Source organism: Motacilla alba, chromosome 3 (assembly GCF_015832195.1).
Source record: "Motacilla alba alba isolate MOTALB_02 chromosome 3, Motacilla_alba_V1.0_pri, whole genome shotgun sequence".
In the NCBI taxonomy this organism is placed as follows: domain Eukaryota; kingdom Metazoa; phylum Chordata; class Aves; order Passeriformes; family Motacillidae; genus Motacilla; species Motacilla alba.
In genome coordinates this window covers 7,884,718-7,904,505 of record NC_052018.1, presented here as the reverse complement: position 1 = coordinate 7,904,505, position 19,788 = coordinate 7,884,718, and the positions used below count along the sequence as shown (strand labels likewise).

Sequence of the window (19,788 nt, the reverse complement as noted above, 5' to 3'; positions counted from 1 at the left end):
GAAAGGGCCCCCAGGAAAGGGTTACACATATTAATGAACTTGTGTGTTTAATGAAACAGAGATAGTGTATTTAAAATATTGAAAGAAAGTTTAAAATAGTCCAGCACTGCATAACAACTTCCTGATGTTTTAGCTTAGGGTTTTGTAAATTCCTTGACTTTTCTACAGTCATGATATCCGTGGTTTAAGTTCTAAATATATAAAACCTGTTTAACAGAATTAGTAACACTTGTAACAAAGAAGTACCTTCTATTCTAAAATGTCAAAGTATTTTAAACATTAAACAAAACCAGGGAGAATAGAATCTCTGCAGTCCGTGTTTTGAAATATAAGACTCATGTATTTTAACTGAAACAAAAGGCAAATTTCTTACTATCTTCCCTGAAGATTCTTAAGTAGGAGCTCTAATTAGATCTCAGCCAGTTAAAACTTAACAATTAATCCAAACTGCCTTCAAAAGGATCAGTGCATTGTGATGTGCATTATAAAGAGAAAGAAATTATAGCTGTCAAGTGTCAGATTTTACTTCTCTTACTCACTCATCACTGAACTTTGAGACTAAGCATCTTATTTTAATATTTCTGAACAATGTGATTTTAATTGTTGTGATTAAGGGATTGCAGAAACGTGTCCCACTCAATGACATAGTACCTCTGCTTTTAGAATTACCTCTGATCTCACTTGTAAATTCGCAGTGGATTTCCCATTAATTAGTGTGAATTAGATAGTTGTGGCTGTTCAGTTTAGGTGAATTCTAAATGTTTTACAGCGCATCGTTAATTATTGGGGGGGAAAAAAACCCCAACCCTTATTAAAGAGCCCGCAGGCGCAAGGGATGCGTTCACTCTGCTCCGTATGTGTTTCTAGGGGCTGGCATCTTCGCGCCGTGTTGGCCTTGGATATTTGCATAGCTCCTGGCACCACCACGGGACCTCCTCGTCCTGCAGAGCGGCTTCTGCAAGGCCCAACACAGTGCAGGGAGCTCGGCTCAATCCTTCATCCCTCCCCGAGGATCCCATCCCATTTTCCCAGGGTCTGATTCACTCTCGGGAGCTCTGCTTCCCAGACAGCGCGCCGCTCTTTTGTCCTCGGTGCGAGGCCTCGGCCGAGCTCCTTTCCACGTATGTCAACACCGGCCCGTAATTAGCGCTCGCCGCACAATGAGCCACGGCCGCTCTCCGAAGGGCTCAGCGTGCGGCTGCTCCCGCGGGGCCGGGCAGGTGCCCAAACACAGGCACCATTCCCCACTCTTGTAGATGCCGCGGCTTGAAAGACGGACACGCAGACCGTGTCCTTTGTTCCGCGGTCGGGACAGAGCTGCCTTCGCAGTCTCAGGCTGGGCAGAGATGTTTATCTCTGCCGTGCTGCGCCAGGTCCTGCCCGGGCACCGCCGCAGCGACGCGGGAGCTCCGACTCGTAAAGGCGGGCCGCGCCGAGCCGCAAGCACCCCAGCCCTCGCCTCTCCGCGGAGGACCGGGCAGCGTAATCCCCGGGGAAGCGGCGTTTCCCCCGGCACAGCGGGTGCGGATCCTTACGGACACCCCTTTGCTCCCCCCGCGGTACCGGGGCGGAGCTCTGCCCGCCCCGCCCGGCGCCGCCGCGCCTGCGCCGCTCGAGGCGGGACACCGAGGAGTTCCGCGGCGGGCGGTCGGTCCCGGGCTGGGCGCTGCGGGACTGGCGGGTGAGTTCTCTGCGGGGACAGGCTGCGCAGGGGCAGCGCGTTCCGCACAACCGGCGTTCCCTCGGCTCCTGCCGGCGCTCGGACTTTGCCCGCGGCCGTCCCTGGGCGGGCGGGCTGAGTCTCCCCGCTGCCTCCGCCCTGCGGCTTCGCCCTGCTCCGAACCGGCCGCGTCCCGCAGCAGGAGCGACCCTCGGGGCGCCCGGCCTGGCCCCTCCCGGGGCTCCCCGGGCGTTCCGCCTCCGCGTCGGTACCGTGGTATTGCCTCATCGCCTAAAAATACCTCCTGGCGGGCTGGTTTGGCAGCGGCGGGAGGCGCGGAGCGTGTGCCCGGCCTGGCTCTCGGGGTGCGGGTGAGTTCAGGTGTCGCAGCCGCGGGGTTGTCCCAAAATAGGTTCTTTGACCTGCTGTGCATGAGGCTATATCCCCACACATGGAGCCGAGGTACTTGATTTATTTGCGGTTCTCAGCAGAAAGAAGGGCTGGGTGGTAAATCCACAAAGCCAGCACGACTATCAAAACTTCTCACTCTTTATAGGTGTTAGCAAACATAGACTTTAATGTTCACTGGCTACAAGTCTGCATAGTTCTCTTATCAGTGAGTATTCTGTCTTTACTGGTTAAATTATTCCCTTCTCATGCTAAGTAGCATGTGTGCTCGGTCTTTCTCTTCTTTTTGGTGGGTGATTTTCTTGAGTTGGTGGTCTAGAAGTTGCTTGTCATGATTTTTCCCTGCCAGAATTACCTTTTACCCACTTGGAAGTGATTTCAGCACAGTTGTTGAGCTGGCTTTATTAGTTTCTTATCGTGGAAGTTCTGCCCAATGTCCTCGTGGCCTGTAAATTGGTTATTCTTTGTGTCCACAGTGGTATATCCCTCTTCCCAAGCTTTGTTTAGCCTCCTCCCCTTTAGGTCTGAGATCGCTGAAGCATGTCAAGTCCTAAACCTTAACAAGGCAATTCTTCAGACAAGTAATTTATCTTTCTAACACCTGGACATCAAGGCTGGGGACAGGTTTCTTTCTGAGTGCACAGCTCCTTTAGCCAGCTGGAGAGGAAGCACGAATGCTGTGGTTTGTACCTGAGCGCATCAGTCACGTTCAGGCCATTAGGTTTGATGCTCATCTGGCTATTAATTTGTACTTGCCATTTCTCTGTAGCCTCCCCATCTCTCTGTGGCATGGTACAGTGCAATTTTCAGCTGGAATTTCTGTGCTGTGCAGGGACAGACTGTGCTGTGCTGAGCAGCTCTCAACTGGAGAGTTTGTTCTGCCAAAGTTAGTAAGAGGTATGCAGGCTTTCAGGGGAGGGGGCTGCATGTGTTTCTGTGGGTATTTCTGCCCTTCACAGCAAGGAAAGCCTCACAGATAGTTTCTGTTTTGTTTCACTTGTGTTAAAATAACTGGAAGTGTGGGCTCAAAAGTATTGACCATAAAATCATTTGCCAGAAAATATACATCTATTGAGGGCTGCCTGTTTGGAAACCCTGGCTGTGAAAGGCCACTGCTGGGTCAGTGGCCCATCTTGGTAGGGCTGGTAACCCCTGGGGCTGTGTGGGAATGGCCAGGAGTATCCTAACCCCAGTTAATAGATGTAGCTGTGGTGGGCTGCTGGCATTTGCAGCTTCTTCCCATGTTTTAAATTTAGTTTCTGGAGGTGGTAGTTAGTTCTGAGGTACTTTTTGCCACTGACGCAAAAATTACGTACCAAAAGTCTTAACATTTCAAGCAGCAGCTAGGGATGTCTGTCAGAAGTTGGTGGGAGGAGGTGGTTTGTGCTGGCTGGGTTGACATGCTGAGCTAAAGTGCTTGCAGTGCGTTCTGGTGGCTGTGTTCTAACAGCTTTTGGCCATAATAAACATCAATATGCTGTATAGGATGATTCTTCACCTAGAGAGATTAGCACAAACATTTCTTCTAAGTGTAATTGCTGTTGTACTTTAGAAGGAACAGCAGCTTTCACAGCTGACCAGTTTTGAATACTATTCATGCACATTTGAGGCCAGCCTAATGTAGCCAAAGAGCTAATTTGAAGAGCTGCTTCATTGTGTCTGTTTCTTTTTAACAGCTCTGATGACATGTCACAGTGGATCAACAAAAGCAGATGGCAGGAGGTGGCTCTTGTTGCTTTGGGGAGTAGCCTACTGCAGTGAAAGATTAGAAGATAAGCACATTAACACAAACCACAAAGAATTACTTTGGGCTGAACACAAAAAAAAAACAACAAAAAAAACCCCACATGCCAGAGTGCTAAAACTGAATTTGAGGGAAGTTTGAAAAAATTACACTTTTTCAGCGTTCCAGTTTCACTCTGCTCACTTGATACTGAGAGTTCTTTTTTTTCCCCAGTGCAGTACAGAGTCCCAGGAGCAACAGACAGATATGCATATAGCAGCATCATGTACCAGCACAGGCTTGCCTGATAGATATAGGGCTCTGACAGAACTTTTGCGGGGAGAAAAAAAAAAGACTATGCCTCACACATGTCAGAGGTGTGCAAAATAAGTTTCACCTTAATGCGTAACAGCACCAGATAAATTCAAGGTTGGCTGTTGTAGGGCTTTTTGGGAGGCTTATATATTTTTCTACAGAATGTGTCTCACATGGATTTGAACTTTCAAGTTGAAAGAATACCAGTATTCAAGTTTCAAGGAGCATGAATTAGTACTGCATGTGGTGGGGGTTTTCTTTCTTTTTTTTTTTTTTTTTTTTTTGATTTGTGCTACAGTGGATGTTGTTTTCCCCTAAATTCCACATCTTGTTAAATTAGATCTCAAAATCACGTAAAATTCATATTAGTGGAGTTGTGCATACTGCTTTGTGCAGGAGCGTGTTGGCTGTCCCTGCTTAGTTTGATGCTCTGTAAAAGCCACACACAATGTCATAACTTAGTCCTGAACCTGCCAGGAGCAGACCATCATCTTTGTAACCAGTGGTTGTCAGGGATAACTCTCTGAACACAGTTGCAACTGAAAATTTCAGATTTCCTGGGGGTTTTCCAATTTTAGAGTGATTTGGGTTTTTACGGGTATTTTTGGGAGTTTCTGACTTTTAGTGACTTAATGTGACTTTCTTCAGAGCATTCAAAAGTGACTGTAATGAGATCAGTGTGGGATTCTTCATTTCTTTTGACTCAGCAGACTAATCCTGTATCATATTTAGTACTTACAAATCCAGGATTTTCATGCCAGCTGACAGTAGGCCAGTAATGATAATTCACAGTTTCTGAGTTGCTGCAACAATGTCTTGAGGTAAGGTAGGAAGGGCAACCTGACAAATCTTGCCCCTTTAAGTAATGCACAGTTAAGGTGAAGGTCACTCAAATGCCTGCAGTGGCAGTGCAGTTTTTCTGCAACCATTTCACAATGCTGGGCAAAATCAGGGAAGTTTAAACCATGCCACTAAGGAAAGGATTGTGATTTTTTCCCCTCCCTTTACAGAAGTCTGGGCATGTATTTTCACATCACACTGTTATTATTGTGAAATGTATTTTGTACATTTATGAAAAAGTAACCTTACTCCTGAACGTCTGGAACAGATGTGTGGTTCATGTGTCATTAAATTAGAAACTGCAGGAAAACAAAGAACCATCTGGAGACTTGGTGGGGGGCAAGGTTGAGGTTTCTGGTTAAATGTATTATCAACACGGGAAAAAATATAAAGAGTGCTTCAGCTACAAAAGGAGGCAAAGTGTGATAGGAATTTTGTTTTCGTTTGGTTTTACACCATTTTCTTTTTGTAATTAGGGGAAGCACCAGAATGAAAGACATGGACAATATCAAAACTGTAAAGAAAGAATGGTAGGTGCCGGTTCTCCCCATTTTTTGTCTTCCTTTCCCACTGCTCTTTGTGTGTCCTGTCATTACGTTTCAAACTTTATGTTAAATTCTAAAATACAGTATTTTTACTGTATTAATCTGTTCAACATATACTGAAAGTTTCAAAAAAATCCTGTTATTTTGCTGAAAGATTTTTTCATATACTTGAAATGTTTCCTAGATGCAAGAAGCTGTGTAAATATTTTAATGTAAAATAGCAAGGCAGCCTTTCAAATTGCTAACTCACTGTGCAGCTCTGCATCTGATGAGGTGTTTGCTTTTCCAGTTCTATTTCTGAGGTAAAGCATAGTGAATAACTACATTAATTCTTCAAGTTTCTTTTCTTCTATTAGAAAACTAAAATGCAGACAACATGCTTTTGAAATTTATTCTTTAAAGTTATTGAGGTTTTCTTTTGTTTAAGATGTTAATCTCCAGGGATTCTTAGTGTTGCATAGGTGCATTGCAAACAATTCAATTTTATGCAAATATATCTAATTAGCATTCCAGTAAGTATTGCTGCTCTTGAATTCAATGCAGAGTTTTATGTAAAACTGGATAATTTTTCAAGAGCTGGGATTTTTATTTTCTGAATTGCTTTAAATAGACTTTTCTGAATCTCCCATAGGAGTAACTCCTGCAATGTTTACGAAAAGCTGCATAATCTTCTTACTATGCAGAGAACCTGTATTGAGATAATCATTCAGTTGCATATTTCTGCATTTTGATTGGTGAAAATCTAACAAACAGCTGTCACATATACAGTGTTCTATAAAAAGATGTGGTTGATGCATCTTTTTTAATACCCTGGCAGTCTCCACAGTGTTGAAGGCTTCCATTGTATTTCTTCAGTATACTCCAGTGGTGTTGAGTTACTCGAGTTTCCCTAAAGCACATTCCAAAACAGTAATGGTGGTTCTGGGATGGTGCTAGGAATGGGAAAGTTCAAGATGGGGTTGATGAGTAAATCCTAGGGCAATTTTCTTGTATTTTTTAAAACTTATGGCAAAGGAGCCATATCACGGAATTGCTTTAAGGAAAGCCTTTCATTGGTGAGCAGCTAGGTGTATGATGGTTAGATGTATGAATAATTTAACTTGCATTCCTGGCTCTGATACCAAGTTTAGAAGCTTTGCATAGATTAGTTCATCTTTTTTTATGATTTTCTTTAGCTTGTGCTTTTGAAGTGCAAATTGTAGCAGTTAGAGATTGATAAGAAGTTTATAGAAAAGTCACAATGCAAAGCTGACCTGATGTTTTGTACTCAGTAAACTCAATAAGCTGGGTGCAGGGGAGTGTGTCTTCTGTACTTCTTGGTACTGAGATTCTGAGGTACCTACTTGTCTTCTAATATGTCCTCTGAGCAGTCATTTTTGCTTCTGTCTTTGTTCTGCAGGGTGTGTAAATCAGGAACTGATGATCAGATTTTGAATGGTACAGAACAAAACTGTGACTACTTTGTAGATAACCTTTTTGAAGAAGCTCAGAAGGTTGGTGCTATGTGTGCACCCCCAACTACAGTCAAGAACCAGGTAGGCAGTGAAGAAAAAAATAGTCATGTTTGTTACAAGAGCACTCCAGGACTATTCTGGAAAACAGGTACCGGAAGTCCAGCAGTCTTTTGCAGTCCATCAGTAAAAAAATGCACACAGAATTCAGAAAGCTGTAGGAACAGCCTCCCATCTCCCAGTCAGCCAGGCCTTTGCAGCTGGGCTTTTGGCTCTCACTGCTTTCTAGTTGGTTTAGAGTCTTTCTAGAACTGGTGCTGGCATTGGCTAATGCACTTCTGCTTTATTAGGAAGGAGAGTGAGGTGAGCAGGAGTTCAAGGAATGACAAATACTGTTACATAAGAAGTTATTTAAGGAGCTGCAGCCTTTTTATGCAGAGGCATAGCCCAAATATTTTTCATTTGGTCTTATTCATATAATTATGGTTGTAGTGGGATGTTCAGTGTGGGTTTTTATCTCAGTGATTCTGTCCTTTTCATGTTTTTCTGTTACTCATCAGTGACTGGGAAGGAGAGGGAGAAAGGGCCATGTAGAACAAAGATGACAAGAAGAAATTTTGGAGTGGGCATTGCTAGAAATTATGTTCCTAGATCCTTAATTGACCCTGGAAGAAATGAAATGTCAGGAGCAATATCTTAAATTGCAGTCCTGAAATAGTGTTTCATGGAATTAGTTGTGTCAATGCTGAAATGGGAAGTTGGTGTGGAATAATTAGTCCATGTTAAATTTGCATTCTGGCTCACTGTAGAGGAACCTTCCCAAAATTAGAACTCTTTCCATATGCATTGGTGCCATGAGACACAAGAGTTTTTGATGGAATCTAATCTTGCTGAGTGCTGTCTACTTCTTTTGACAGATCACCCAATGGAAAAACAAGGAATTCTATTCAGCAGTTTGCACATGCTGTTTATTTATGTAGCAATCACCTAACAAGTCAAACTGGGAAAAAAAAAAAACAACAAACTTGTCAGGTGCTATCAAGCCTCATTCAAACTAATTTTCAGCTGAGGTGAATTCTACATTTGTGGCCTCATCTGTGGCCGAGTATCTGCCAAGACAGTGTTATTGCAGGGATCAGACCTCGATATCCAAATGTTTCTTTAAATGGCATGGTGCATTAATATGAAAATACAATCTCAAATATCCATCTTACAGTTGGAGAGATTTCAGTAAACATTGCAATGGCTACAAGCTGGAGTAGTGGATGATTTCTGGCAAAGTCAAGGAATTACTCAGAATTTATTTTTTCATTCCCCTAACCACCAAGGTTTTGAATACACCCAGGAATTTCAGGGTAACATAAGTATATGACTGTCTGAATGTAAATTTTGTGAAACTTGCTTCATTTCCTGAGTGAAAGGCTTCTGCATGCCATCATCTCAATGCCTTTACTTTGAGAAAATCCTCCTGAATGACTGGAACAAGGCTTTACCCTAATAAATCCCCAGCTGGACTATTCTGGCACTTAGTGTTCCAACACCAGGCATGTATGCTCTCAAATTAGCTCTTGAAGAGTTGCAGCTGGCTGGGATAGTCCAGCTTCTTTTTTTCTTCTTTTTTTTTTTTTTTCCTTTTTTTTTTTTTTTCCCTCTGCTGAATTGAAGGAGTGTTCTTCGTCTAGGAAGCCAAAATGATTGGGGGAAGGTTTGTTTATAACCCTGATTGACACAAGGTACTTAGAAATGTCACTTAGCCCTTGCAGTTGCTGTGCCTGTTGGCATGGGGCCAAGGCAGATTACAGTGAGCCTGCTCTCAGTATTTTTAGTCCATGAAGTGGATGATTTATAATCACAGGGTATGTGTGTATACCAAGCTTCTTTTTCATCAGTGTTATAATGAGAATTGTTCTTACTCTGTAGGTTGATGTAATCATTAAACTTTGGAAAAATGGATTTACGGTAAATGACGGCGAACTTCGGAGCTACGCTGATGTTGCAAACCAGCAGTTCTTGGAGTCCATTAAAAAGGGGTAAGTGAGTTTTGTGTTCTTAACCAGCCTGAGTTAATGTGCTTTGGGCAGCACTTAGCTTATGCTCTAAATTTTTTACGTGGCTTTGCTGCACTGCAGTGTCCCTGTAGGAGCACAGGCCCTGCCAGTCTCGTTCCTGCAGTGCTAATGGCTGTTGGAACATCAACAGGTTTAACACAGCTCTCAGTAGCAGTAGTTATACAGTTGCTGATGAATAGATAAAAGCCAGTGTTGGCAGGGGGCACAGCAGGTGCACAGTGAAATAAAGAATAAATCAGTGCCCAATAAGAGCTACAGACCAAATGGTATTTTGACTAATGAACTCAGTGCACAAGGGGTTGAGCATTTCTGGTTTTATGATCTTTGTTTTCTTTTTGTTGATGAAAAGCCTTAAATGGGCACAGATGTTCTATGCAGCATCAAGCAACTCTGATCAGTCTTAAGTTTCTGACATTTTTTCAAGTACGAACTTGTAGTTGTGTATATATAACAATCTTACATAAATTCCTGTGTTAATAGCCATCTTACATTTTTCCCTGTATTAAAAGTTTACATGCCGTCCTGATTTCTGCTGCTGTTTGGAGTTGTTGCTTTAAAAAAGGAGTTTGACCATACTGACCAGTGTTATTTTGAGCCTTTAATTTGTAGTCTGTTTCCTCACCCCGTACAAAGGAGGAGAATATAACTTTATGGATAATGTAATTTAATCCCTCCTTATCAAGCATGTGAAATTACTAAATCATTATATTTTTCTTTTCCATATTCTGCTACGCCACCAAAATACTAATTTTACACTATTTCTCCTGTATGTCTGTCACCTGTGTTAGTTGTACTAGCAATTAACTGCGCTGTTTAAAGCCCTTTGTGTGCATTCATCAAAAGTTTGCCACTTTTATTCCACTGTTTGCCTGTGAAGATGCTAATTATGAAATGATTTCTGCATAATCATTGATGGTGGAGAAGCATTTAGTATAGCCCCTGTGCCAGCTGAGCCCCACCACCCGAAATTGTAGTCAGCCTCATAGCTCAGAGACAAAGGCATTGTTGTATTCTGCTTCATGCAATTAAAGCATTACCAAGGTGATGTTACTGCACTAAAGAGTGGAGCTGTTACTGATGATATAATTTTTAGAAGCTGAGATCTGTGTTTGTCATTAAATACATTGTGTCTAAACTCAGTTCTTCGTCTTTAAAAGACTTTTTGTTTGTTTTTTTTTTTTTCCTATGGAGATAAAATAATTGAACTCTTTGCAGCAGTGTATGCCAACACTGAACATCCTACACATTATTTGTTTCGGATGGTAACTGCTGAGTAAATTTGAACATCATTCAACAACTTGCATCATAGGGATTGTTTATAATTATATACTTTCTAGTTAATTTGCTGTTCAGGAACTTGAAGTTACTTGTATGCTATGCACTTAACCTAACTCCTGGTAAATACTTGTGAAGTTGTTTATTAAAAGCATCATCCTTGAAGGACCAAATGTTGAACAGGTATTAATCATTGGTCTATTTTGTATACTGAAAACAGTATAGCAATTTTTTTTGAACTTTTTTTTTTTTTCTTAAGGGAACTGCCTTTTGAGCTGCAAAAAGTTTTTGATAAGGAGGAGGTCGAAGTGAAAGTGGAAGATAAAAAGGATAAGGTGTATTTGTCATCGAAAAAGCCAATGTTTCATCCCTTTTCTGGACATGGTTACAGATTAGGAAGGTGAGTAGGCTGATGTGATCTGTGATTGAGTAGCTGAAGGGAACTGTACCTGTGGTGAAAGATCACAATTCAGGTTGCAAGCAACCTCTGGAGTTTTCTAGTCTAAGCTCCTGCTCAAGGCAGGGTCATCTGTGGAGACAGATGAGGTTACTTAGGCTTTTATCCAATTGTGTCTTGAAATCCCGTAAGAGCAGAGGCTGTGCAGTTTTCTTAAGTGCTGGACTGTCCTTATGGGAAAGAATTTTTTTCTTACATCCAATCCGAATGCCTCTCATTGGAGTTTCTGTCCATCATAATGAGCATCACCTCCTCCCGCAGACCCTGGCAGGCTGCTTTTATGTGCCCCACAACGACCACCATCTCTTCCACAGGCTGAACAAGCTGCTCTCCTCCAGCATCTGCTGACTGTGAGTGCTCCATCCTGCAGGCATCTTGGTGTCTCTCCATGAAGCTTGGGGGATAATTGGCTCCCAGAATCCACTGGATGTGTTGCTGTGTTGATACAGCCAGGAAGCTCTTGGCTTTCTTTGTTCAAGGTCTCAATATTAACAGAATTGTTTCCAGCTGAAATGCTGTCACTCTTCTATTACGTGATTTTAGAGAAAAGAATCTCTTTTTAAGCTGTATTAGCAATAATTTAAGAAGAGGGGGGAGTATGACAATCCCATAAAGAGAACTGAAGAAGTAAGAGGTTATTTTGCATTCTCTTAAACTTGTTCAGTAATTAATCATGCATGTGTTGCAGTAAGGCATTTTAGCATTCTGCGGTGATCCGAGTCTTTTTTTGTAGTTGGAGCGTGTCAGCCGCTCACGCCAATGCTGAAACTGGACTTGATTTACAACCAAACAACTATTGTATTTTGGGAGGCTGTTGTAGGGCAACATGCCAGGAGTTCATTTATTTGATTCCTGTGACTTTTGCTTACTCCAGCCTCATTATCTGCTTGGCATATCCCTGTCACGCAGGACTTGTGTGCCTATAAAAGCAGGCTTAGGCCTAGGGAGCAGGACATGTTCAGTGACCAGGTGGCACTGCTGAGTGACCTGCAGGCTGGAGTTCCTAAGCTGTGGTGCAGCCTTAGGTGAACAGCTTGTTTCAATTAAGTGGGAAGGGCTTGGCTGCTAAGGCCCAGAGCTTGTGCTGAGGGAAAGCCTGACCTGGGCAGGGGCAGCTGAGGCAGGGGAAGATGATAATGTACAGAGCAAAAGGCTGATAAAGGCAAAGGGTGAGTGGTTCCAGGCTGACTCAGAGAAGGAGGTATCTGTTTTATGAGTTTCATCTGTTTCTGTAATACAGACCATTGAGTAGATACAATACTTCCCTTGAGAGATAGGTGAGATGCTGCAAGACTTGCTTTTGGTAGCATGGAAATCCTGAGCAAACAAGGGTCAAGAACTTAACCTTATTTTATCTACAAGTAGAGCTGTTCATAACAAAACCAAAAAGATCTTCAGTGTGCTGGGTTTCTGTTGCTAACCAGGGCTAAATGCTAGGTTGTTCAGTCACTTGTGCTCTGCCATGCCTACAGCAAGTAATGATCTTGCTTCCCAGTAGGCAAGTTAGGTTTCAGAAACTTGCTAATCTGTGAATTTCGGTTCATTGGTCTTGTACACTGAGACATTCTACAACTTGCTCAGTATTTTTTATTTTTTTTCCTACTCTTCCTTGTCTATTCTGTGCTGTGCTATCAAAGCCTTTTCCTTAAAAACAAGTACATATTAGTGCTGATGTTGGAACCATGAGCCATAAGTGTTCCTACTTCCATACAGTAGTGCTTACTTTCTGCTGTTAATAAACGTTCATTGTATGAATACACCACACTTGCAGCAGAAAACCTTTGTGGGGCAGCAACAGAGCTGGCTGAGACCTGGAGGAAGTTTTAAGCTATAGAACTCCTTTTCTACAGTTGCATTTGTGTGATTAGTCAGAAAAGAGAGAGACAAATGACTGAAGAGTTTACTTTAGCTTATAGCCTAGCTAAACCTCTGCTTAGCAAATAAACTTATAAAATTAATAATTTATATTTTTTCAAGTGTTTACAGGTGGAGGGATTTTGTAATGGATGAACCATTTTGAATTGGTCTATTGACTAGTTCTCAAAACTTTTGTTGGAGGATCTGGAAATAACATATATGTTGATATAGCTCAGACAAGCTTGATCCTCTGCCTTTATATTCTACAGCAGAAATAAGTAAGACATATCGAAATTTTCCAACGTGCCTTTTGAACCTGTGTAACTAATGGGTATACTCTGTTTTATCTATCACTGTCCAGATGAATTTCATAGTTTGGGATTATGACTAGATTTGCAACCTCACTTTTCTATTGAGCTAATCTATGCATCATTGAGACAGTCTCAGAAACATGTTAATTAAACTATTAACTGAAATCCCTTGTAGCAAAGCATGCTTGCTCTGTAGCCTCATTAGGCTAAAGCATTGTGTGTCAAGCTGCCTAACCATCAGTCAGGGTAGGGCATGGTGCCTAACTGCTGGGCTTTTTCTTGTCAGAAAATTGACAGGATGCTCTTATGTCTCTTTGATCTCTAGTTTACATCTTCTGTTGATAATCTTATCAAAGGAATAAGCCTTTAAAGGAGTTAAAATGCTTCGATCTCAGGCTAATAAGACTTAGGTTCTTGGGTTTTGGCTTTAGTCAAAGTTCCCACCACTAGATGGCTTTATCTGTCAGTTCTGCAAGAGAAAAGTTTTTACATATAGAAGTGCTTTAAATCTTGGTGAATACAGATGTTCTACTTTCTTTTAAAGCTTCACTTAATGTGCTGGCTTCAGTCTCACACACACTTGCTACCAAAAGAATCACCTCCAGTGCCTGCTGCATATGGAGATGTGACTGAGAAGGAGGTTGGTTTGGGAATGACATCAAAATCTGTGTCCTTCAAGGCATCTGTCTGAGCTTACAGCTGTGACTGATGTAGCCCAGCCCAGCCTGAGCCAGACACCACAGCTGAGCACCTCTGCAGCCTGTGCTGTCCTGAAGGCAGCTCACTCACCTGAGTTCTGCAGTGTCTGAACCAACAACTGAGCAGGAGACAGCAAGAGCTGGGCATTGCTGGACTAAAGTATGACTTGGAATTTATTTGTTTTTCTCTGCTTGCAAAACTGCTTAATATTATCTTGCTGGTACTCAAGCTTTTATTCCTGATCTGGAGGCCAGTTAAGTTTTATTTCGTATTGAGGTCAAGCATGAACAGAAGCTGTTTGTGAGATAGTGAGGCAGGTGGGTGCCAGTACATCACCTGTACTAGTAATGCCAGAATATTTTACAGATGTACCTCTTGTAATTTGTTGGTGCCAAGTCCTTGTGCCCGGCTGATTTCTGTGTAATGCAAAACAGTTCTATACCTCTTACCTGTCTCCAGTCACAGTGAACATCTCTTATTGCTCACTTGGAAATGAGATTTCTTGATTCTCCTTCTTTTTGCCTAGTTTCTGTGGAAGATACAAAAAAGTGCCTCTGCTAGCTGATGCCCTAGAAGTTAGGGCAGCACTTAAATGGGCAATAAAAGTTTTTGAAATAGCTCTGACTGAACTTGCACTTAAGACTCCAGCTTTATTAGCCTGAACATATATTAAGTCTTCAGCTAATAATAAATTAGCTTTGACTTTTCTGCCTTATGAATAAACTAATACAGTTACAAGAACATAAGAATGGGGTTTGTCTGCAAAGCAGGTGTGCAGCATGGTTACAACTGTTACTCTATGGACATCAGTTACCCACTTTTCTCTCAAGAAGCTGTAACTCACCAATTTTCTGTGCAAAGAGAGCTTTTCTGCAAACTGTCATGTAGTGTTCATGTAGTCTGTGACCACAGCTGAGCTCAGAGGAGAAATGGTAACTCCTTAAATCACTGCTATTGTTCTGCAAGCAAACATCTGGTTATACTCATGGGAGCTGAGAATGTGCCCATTGGATCAGGCCCAGTGAGGACTTAAACTGTACATGCTAAACAAGCTTAGTCATGAAAGAAGCACTAAGCTCTAGGCATTTCTTCAGCATAAAATTTTTTGCCAGCAATTTTTTTGTTTGTATTTTAAGACTATGCACTTGGACTGAGGTTGATGTATTCTGTTAAGTCATTTTATGAATCTTTGCCCCTGTGGTTTGGTCAGCTGCTGAAAATGCCTTAGGAAAAAAATCCAACTGCTGTGTGCATCAGTCTGGATTTTTCACATTAAGTCAATTTTTCTGATAGATGAGTAATTCTTCTAAGCTGAGATAGATGATGCTGGAGTCTAAATCAAGGCTAACAACATTCAGTTAAATTGAATTACTGTAATCACATTACGCTGAAAATTAAGTTTGAGTATGCAAATTCAATGCCCAACCCACTTTAAATTTCACCTGTATGATTAGAGTACAAAAATGCATGAAGAATCTTCAGACAGTTTTGTCTCTTGTATATTCATATTTAATCTTCTGATATTTAAAGCTCCTTTCCATCTTATAAAAATGTTAAACACAAGCAAACTGATATTCTTTAGTATGTTTTAGTCTGTAAGTGAAAATAATGGCATACATGTAGGAAAAAATAAGGAAGAAAGAAAAAAGCTGATATTTATGTTAGTGTTCCTATATTTGTTAAAATAAAAAGTCATCAGCACACTCTACTACGGGGCAGAAGGCTCCAGAAGCAGAGGTCTGGGGGGAAGTTTGAGCTTGCATGTGAACACAGAAGCCGTCATCTCGTGTGGCTTTTCTTTTCAGTGCTACTCCAAAGATAATCTCTAAAGTGAGAAACGATCATCCAGGACCTGATGACAAAAGACACCTGCCTTTAGTACCCTTGAATGATTTGGAGCCTATCACCAATGTCCAGATCTGGTTAGCTGATGGGGAAAGGATAATTCAGAAATTCAATGTTTCTCACAGGTAGGATATATTTAACCACTCTCATATATTTGCATCTGAACTATATGTCTTACTGCCTGTACATTTAAGCCTTTAATTTTTATGACTAATCTACCTCCTCAGTTCACTTATCATTGGACTGCTCTTCAGTTGTATTTGTTAAACCTTTGAAATTTTGAGAAACCTTTTAGCTGACAAGAGAGCATAAGAGAAATGTGAACTCTTAAAAAAGAGTTCTTAAAAGTCATCTCATAACTGAGTGTAAAGGAAAATGTAGGAATTCTTTGTAGGTTAGTGAAAGTTAAGGTGTACATTTGCTCATTACTAGAAGAAATAGCTTTTAAAATTATAGATCTCTCACAAAACAACTACATTGGGAACAAATGGCTTAGTAAAAAGCCTGCTGGTCATTGGGCATAGGCAGCACCACATGTGAGAGCTGGAAAAGGGACTCAGAGTTAAGCCAGAGAAACCTCTGGGGAGGGCTGGAGTTGGTGCACTGGGCAGGGAGGTTTATCCCCTGCTTGTCAACATGGACAGAATAGAATGCACACAGTGTGTTTAATTCTTAATTAATAAAATTTGTGGTTCCCAAAGAGGCTTAGAAATGAGGATAATGTCAGAAGGTGTCAGCACAGCATATGTATGCAGGAGCTTTGAGAAAGTGGGATTAACACCTTACCATTAAATTGTAGAGCTACTGTCTTGAGAGACCTTTCTCAAATCCAAATTTGAGAAATCACTGAAGTACTATTCAGTCATGTCATGTGGAAAGGATATGTTGCCTGTGCTTCTCTGTGAAGCAGTTTAAAGGTATCACAGATTTAATACAACCCAGGCTGCTGTCAAGATAAACTCTGTATGTCTGTGGCTGGTCAGAAGGAAAGCTCAGCTGTTGAAGGTTAATGACTGTAGTGTTTTCTTTGGCTTGTACTAATTTATTACTGTTAGCAGCCTGATATATGAACTGAAACACTGTTGTGATGTACTGCTGAAGGGTAAATTGCTATTTTAATTATCAATACTTCATTGAAGGGCTTCATATCTCAATTATTCCAGGTCCCACACACTTAAGTATATTTAGAAGCTTTTTGTCTTCATAGTAAATAACCATTTGAACAGCTGCTAAGTGCTTTTGAGAGGGAAAAAAATCTGAGATAAGCAGAAAAACAGCTTTACTGGTGTAATGCTCTTTTTGAAGTACTGTACAATAAATATTCTATCATAGCATAGCCTCTCGCCACAAGACCAGCACGTTTGTGCTGTACACAGTACTTGTGTACAACCTGATAAGAACCAGAGGGAAATCCTTTTAGAGGAATAGTCTTAAGAGTGATGATTGCATACACAGCATTCCTTTCAGTGCACAAGACAGCTATTTGTTAACTAAGGTACAGATTAATAGCATGTAGCACATAAGTAGCATATTACCCAGTGTCTGGGTAAATTGATAACTTCTAGCTTTTTGCAGTCAGATTGTGTAGGTGCCACAGTAACTGCTGGTGTAGATGTGAGTTGATCCCTGGTGAAAGATGGGAGCAGAAGCACAGGAAGCATTGTAGTGTTGCAGTGTGGGGAATTGAGACATGAGAGTGCAGCAACTAGGAGAGCAGAGCTGTAGGAACAGCACACAGAGCTGTGTCCTGGATTGAGTTGTGTACCCTCTTCAGCACTTACTATGTTTGTGTGATCCTGGAGCATCAGGTATGGAGCCTGGAAAGGAACTTGTTCACCCAGAAGCAGAGAGCTGCTGGCTAATTGCCTGAGTTGCTCTTGGAACCCAATGAAATTTGATATAATGCATGTAGACACCTGTAAATGTCCAACCAAAAATTTAGTCCTGCTTGAGGTTTTTCAGGCTCTTGACTTGCAAGACCAAGCAGTGTCTCTGTGTTGAGGTCTGCATGCGCTGGAATTAGTTTTTGTTCTGCTGGCTGTGTCTGTCCTGGTGAGTGTGGCTAAGGCAGGGAAACTCCTGGACATCTGCTACGCTGTTAGGATGGCATTGCCCCAAGCCAGCCAGCACTTCCTCAGTCAATACCCAACCATCCATGGTTCAGCTGTTAGCTCAGGTCCTGGACCATTCCCAGGTCATGGGAGACCCTGTGCATGGGGGAGAGGAAGGATGAATTTAGGAATTTGCCAGCAGCCGGTCTGCTAGTTGGTCTCAGGACCAGAGAATGGACACTGACATTGTAATAATTTTATTCATACAGATGTATCTTCTCATCTTCATTTTCTAATTAAATGAGTCGATCCTGATTCTTCCACAGCAAGACTTCTGTCTTGCTCAGTTGTTGCAAGGCTCTTCACAGACGGATTGAGTCTGTAGTGAATTCCACCATGCCCCTGCTTTGAGAGGATGCGACCATGTTTATACCTAGTCAATGTATCAGCTGTCCAAACAGTTTTTGCAACCCCTTTTTCTTTATTTTTTTATGGTTCTGCTACATGAATCACACACTGGGAGGCATCTTTATTCTAGCTCTTGGCTACAGAACCCTCAGGTAAGAGCTCCACCAGCTGGTTAGGAAATGGTAGGTTTGTGTGACTACCATCTGAGCCACAATGGTGCATCTGAGTGCTCAGAACAAGATACTCATGCTTGTCCCGTTGGGACTACTCAGAGCATGCAGACCTCGGTCCTTGCCTCCCAAGTGGATCAGGCATTTCAGGATACCACCTCATCTATATTGCTCCAGTTCTGTGCTGTCAGGCATTCCATGCAGTGGTGTTTCATTCCTGTCCCATGGTGGCTGTGTGTGTTATGTACGCGTGTGGGGATTGCGGTGCCAAGACTAATGCGGAGTTTTTCTTGCTCTCTTCTCAGAATCAGCCACATCAGAGACTTCATAACAAAGTATCAAGGATCTGAGGGAAGTGTTCCCTTCACACTGACGACCTCCCTGCCTTTTCGAGAGCTGCAGGATGAAACACTAACACTTGAGGAAGCAAAGTTGCAAAACGCCGTTGTTGTTCAGAGACTTCGGAAAACAACTGAACCTTTCAGACTCTTAGTGATAAAAGCACCTGACAATGACTACAGAAGTGCTGCTACACCTAATGGACAACTCAAGAATGAGCAAAAAAATGCTATCAATAGTACAAGATCAAATTAGCTTTACAACTGACCAAAAATTATCTGCAGGGTGAACTAGGCAAAACCAAAAATGTAACCAGCAATATGTGGATGCCCTCACATCCTCATGCACTGTGCTCTTAGAGAGCAGAATGGGTGCTGTGCTGTTGTCTGCTATAATAGAGGTATTTTCAGCTAAATTGGGCAGTCAGAGCCTGGCTGTATAATGTAGCAGAGCTAACTGTACAGCAGATCATCCTTAGAATTTCCTTAGGTAAAAAGCTTCTTAGTATTTAATAAGTGGGTCTAGGTGGAACACTTAACTACTGATAGCACCTTTTAAGGAAAAATAGTATTTATTTTTGCACTTTGGGCTAAAGTGAAACATTTCACTTACATTGTAGTGTAAACTGCTGCAGTTTGCATTCTTCTCACAGTAACTCTTTGACAACCAGTACTGCAAGCAAGCTCACATTTGAACTCTACCTTGAAAATCTTCAGGGTGTAACTTTTGTCACAAGATCTGCAGTGTAATAATGTTTTGTCAAGTCTTCACATGGTGGTAGGTGCATGTGTGAGAAGATACAAACGAGATAGTTTGGTGCATACTGCATATGAAGTGCCTCAAAGTAAGCTGTGAAGGAATTGTTCTTATCAATGGTTGAAGTGGTTTCTGCTTCTTTTGGGCTGCTACGGATGTCTTGCCGGTCAGGTGATGTTAAACTACCTAGCTCATGAGCACAGGGACCCACTTCTAGCTTTGTCACACAGAAACTTCGGCTTTTTTGGCTGTCACCAAGCAGGAGTAGTAGTTGAGAGGGACACAGTTGTTTTTTGTACTGTTTATCTGCCTCTGTCCTGAACTGCCCAGCTGATGGAGACACTAATTGCATGTGGTCAAGTGTCAAAGCTGTTGAAAATCCTTACTTGAAAACTGACATTTTTCTCTGCTTTGCCCCATTTCCATCCAAATCTTTTATTTTGCTGTTCATGTACTTGAGGCATAAAGTTTGTAGCCAACTAGTCCATGTTTTGCTAAAAGAGAAAACAACAAAAAGACTTAATATTTTGTACTGTGCTTACTAAGCATGTGTTTGTGAATGGAACCAAAATCTCCAGGTAAGACACATCCCAGGATCTTCAGCGAGTC

At 41.8% G+C, this 19,788-nt stretch overlaps 1 protein-coding gene across 2 annotated transcripts; it reads left to right on the top strand.

The window, feature by feature from the left end:
- Window positions 1–659: 659 nt before the first annotated feature.
- Window positions 660–19,702, top strand: UBXN2A (UBX domain protein 2A). 2 transcript variants are annotated; one of them, XM_038130252.1, is made up of 7 exons: window positions 660–1,681; window positions 5,423–5,476; window positions 6,891–7,026; window positions 8,863–8,972; window positions 10,546–10,686; window positions 15,416–15,580; window positions 18,390–19,702. In XM_038130252.1, the coding sequence occupies exons 1-7, from the start codon at window positions 1,257–1,259 to the stop codon at window positions 18,676–18,678; spliced, it is 1,320 nt and encodes a 439-aa protein (XP_037986180.1). In that variant the 5' UTR covers window positions 660–1,256; the 3' UTR covers window positions 18,679–19,702. The 2 variants fall into 2 exon arrangements, with proteins under 2 accessions (XP_037986180.1, XP_037986181.1); XM_038130253.1 differs by lacking the exon at window positions 660–1,681 and adding an exon at window positions 1,688–2,031.
- The last annotated feature ends 86 nt before the right edge of the window (window positions 19,703–19,788 follow it).

What these genes read in the sequence shown, in the direction of transcription:
- UBXN2A (XM_038130252.1), top strand. Translation starts at nt 1,257, where the DNA reads ATGCCGCGGCTTGAAAGACGGACACGCAGACCGTGTCCTTTGTTCCGC. An exon ending in TTGGAGTCCATTAAAAAGGG is followed by an intron (nt 8,973 to 10,545) that starts GTAAGTGAGTTT and finishes TTTTTTCTTAAG; the next exon opens with GGAACTGCCTTTTGAGCTGC. An exon ending in AAATTCAATGTTTCTCACAG is followed by an intron (nt 15,581 to 18,389) that starts GTAGGATATATT and finishes CTCTCTTCTCAG; the next exon opens with AATCAGCCACATCAGAGACT.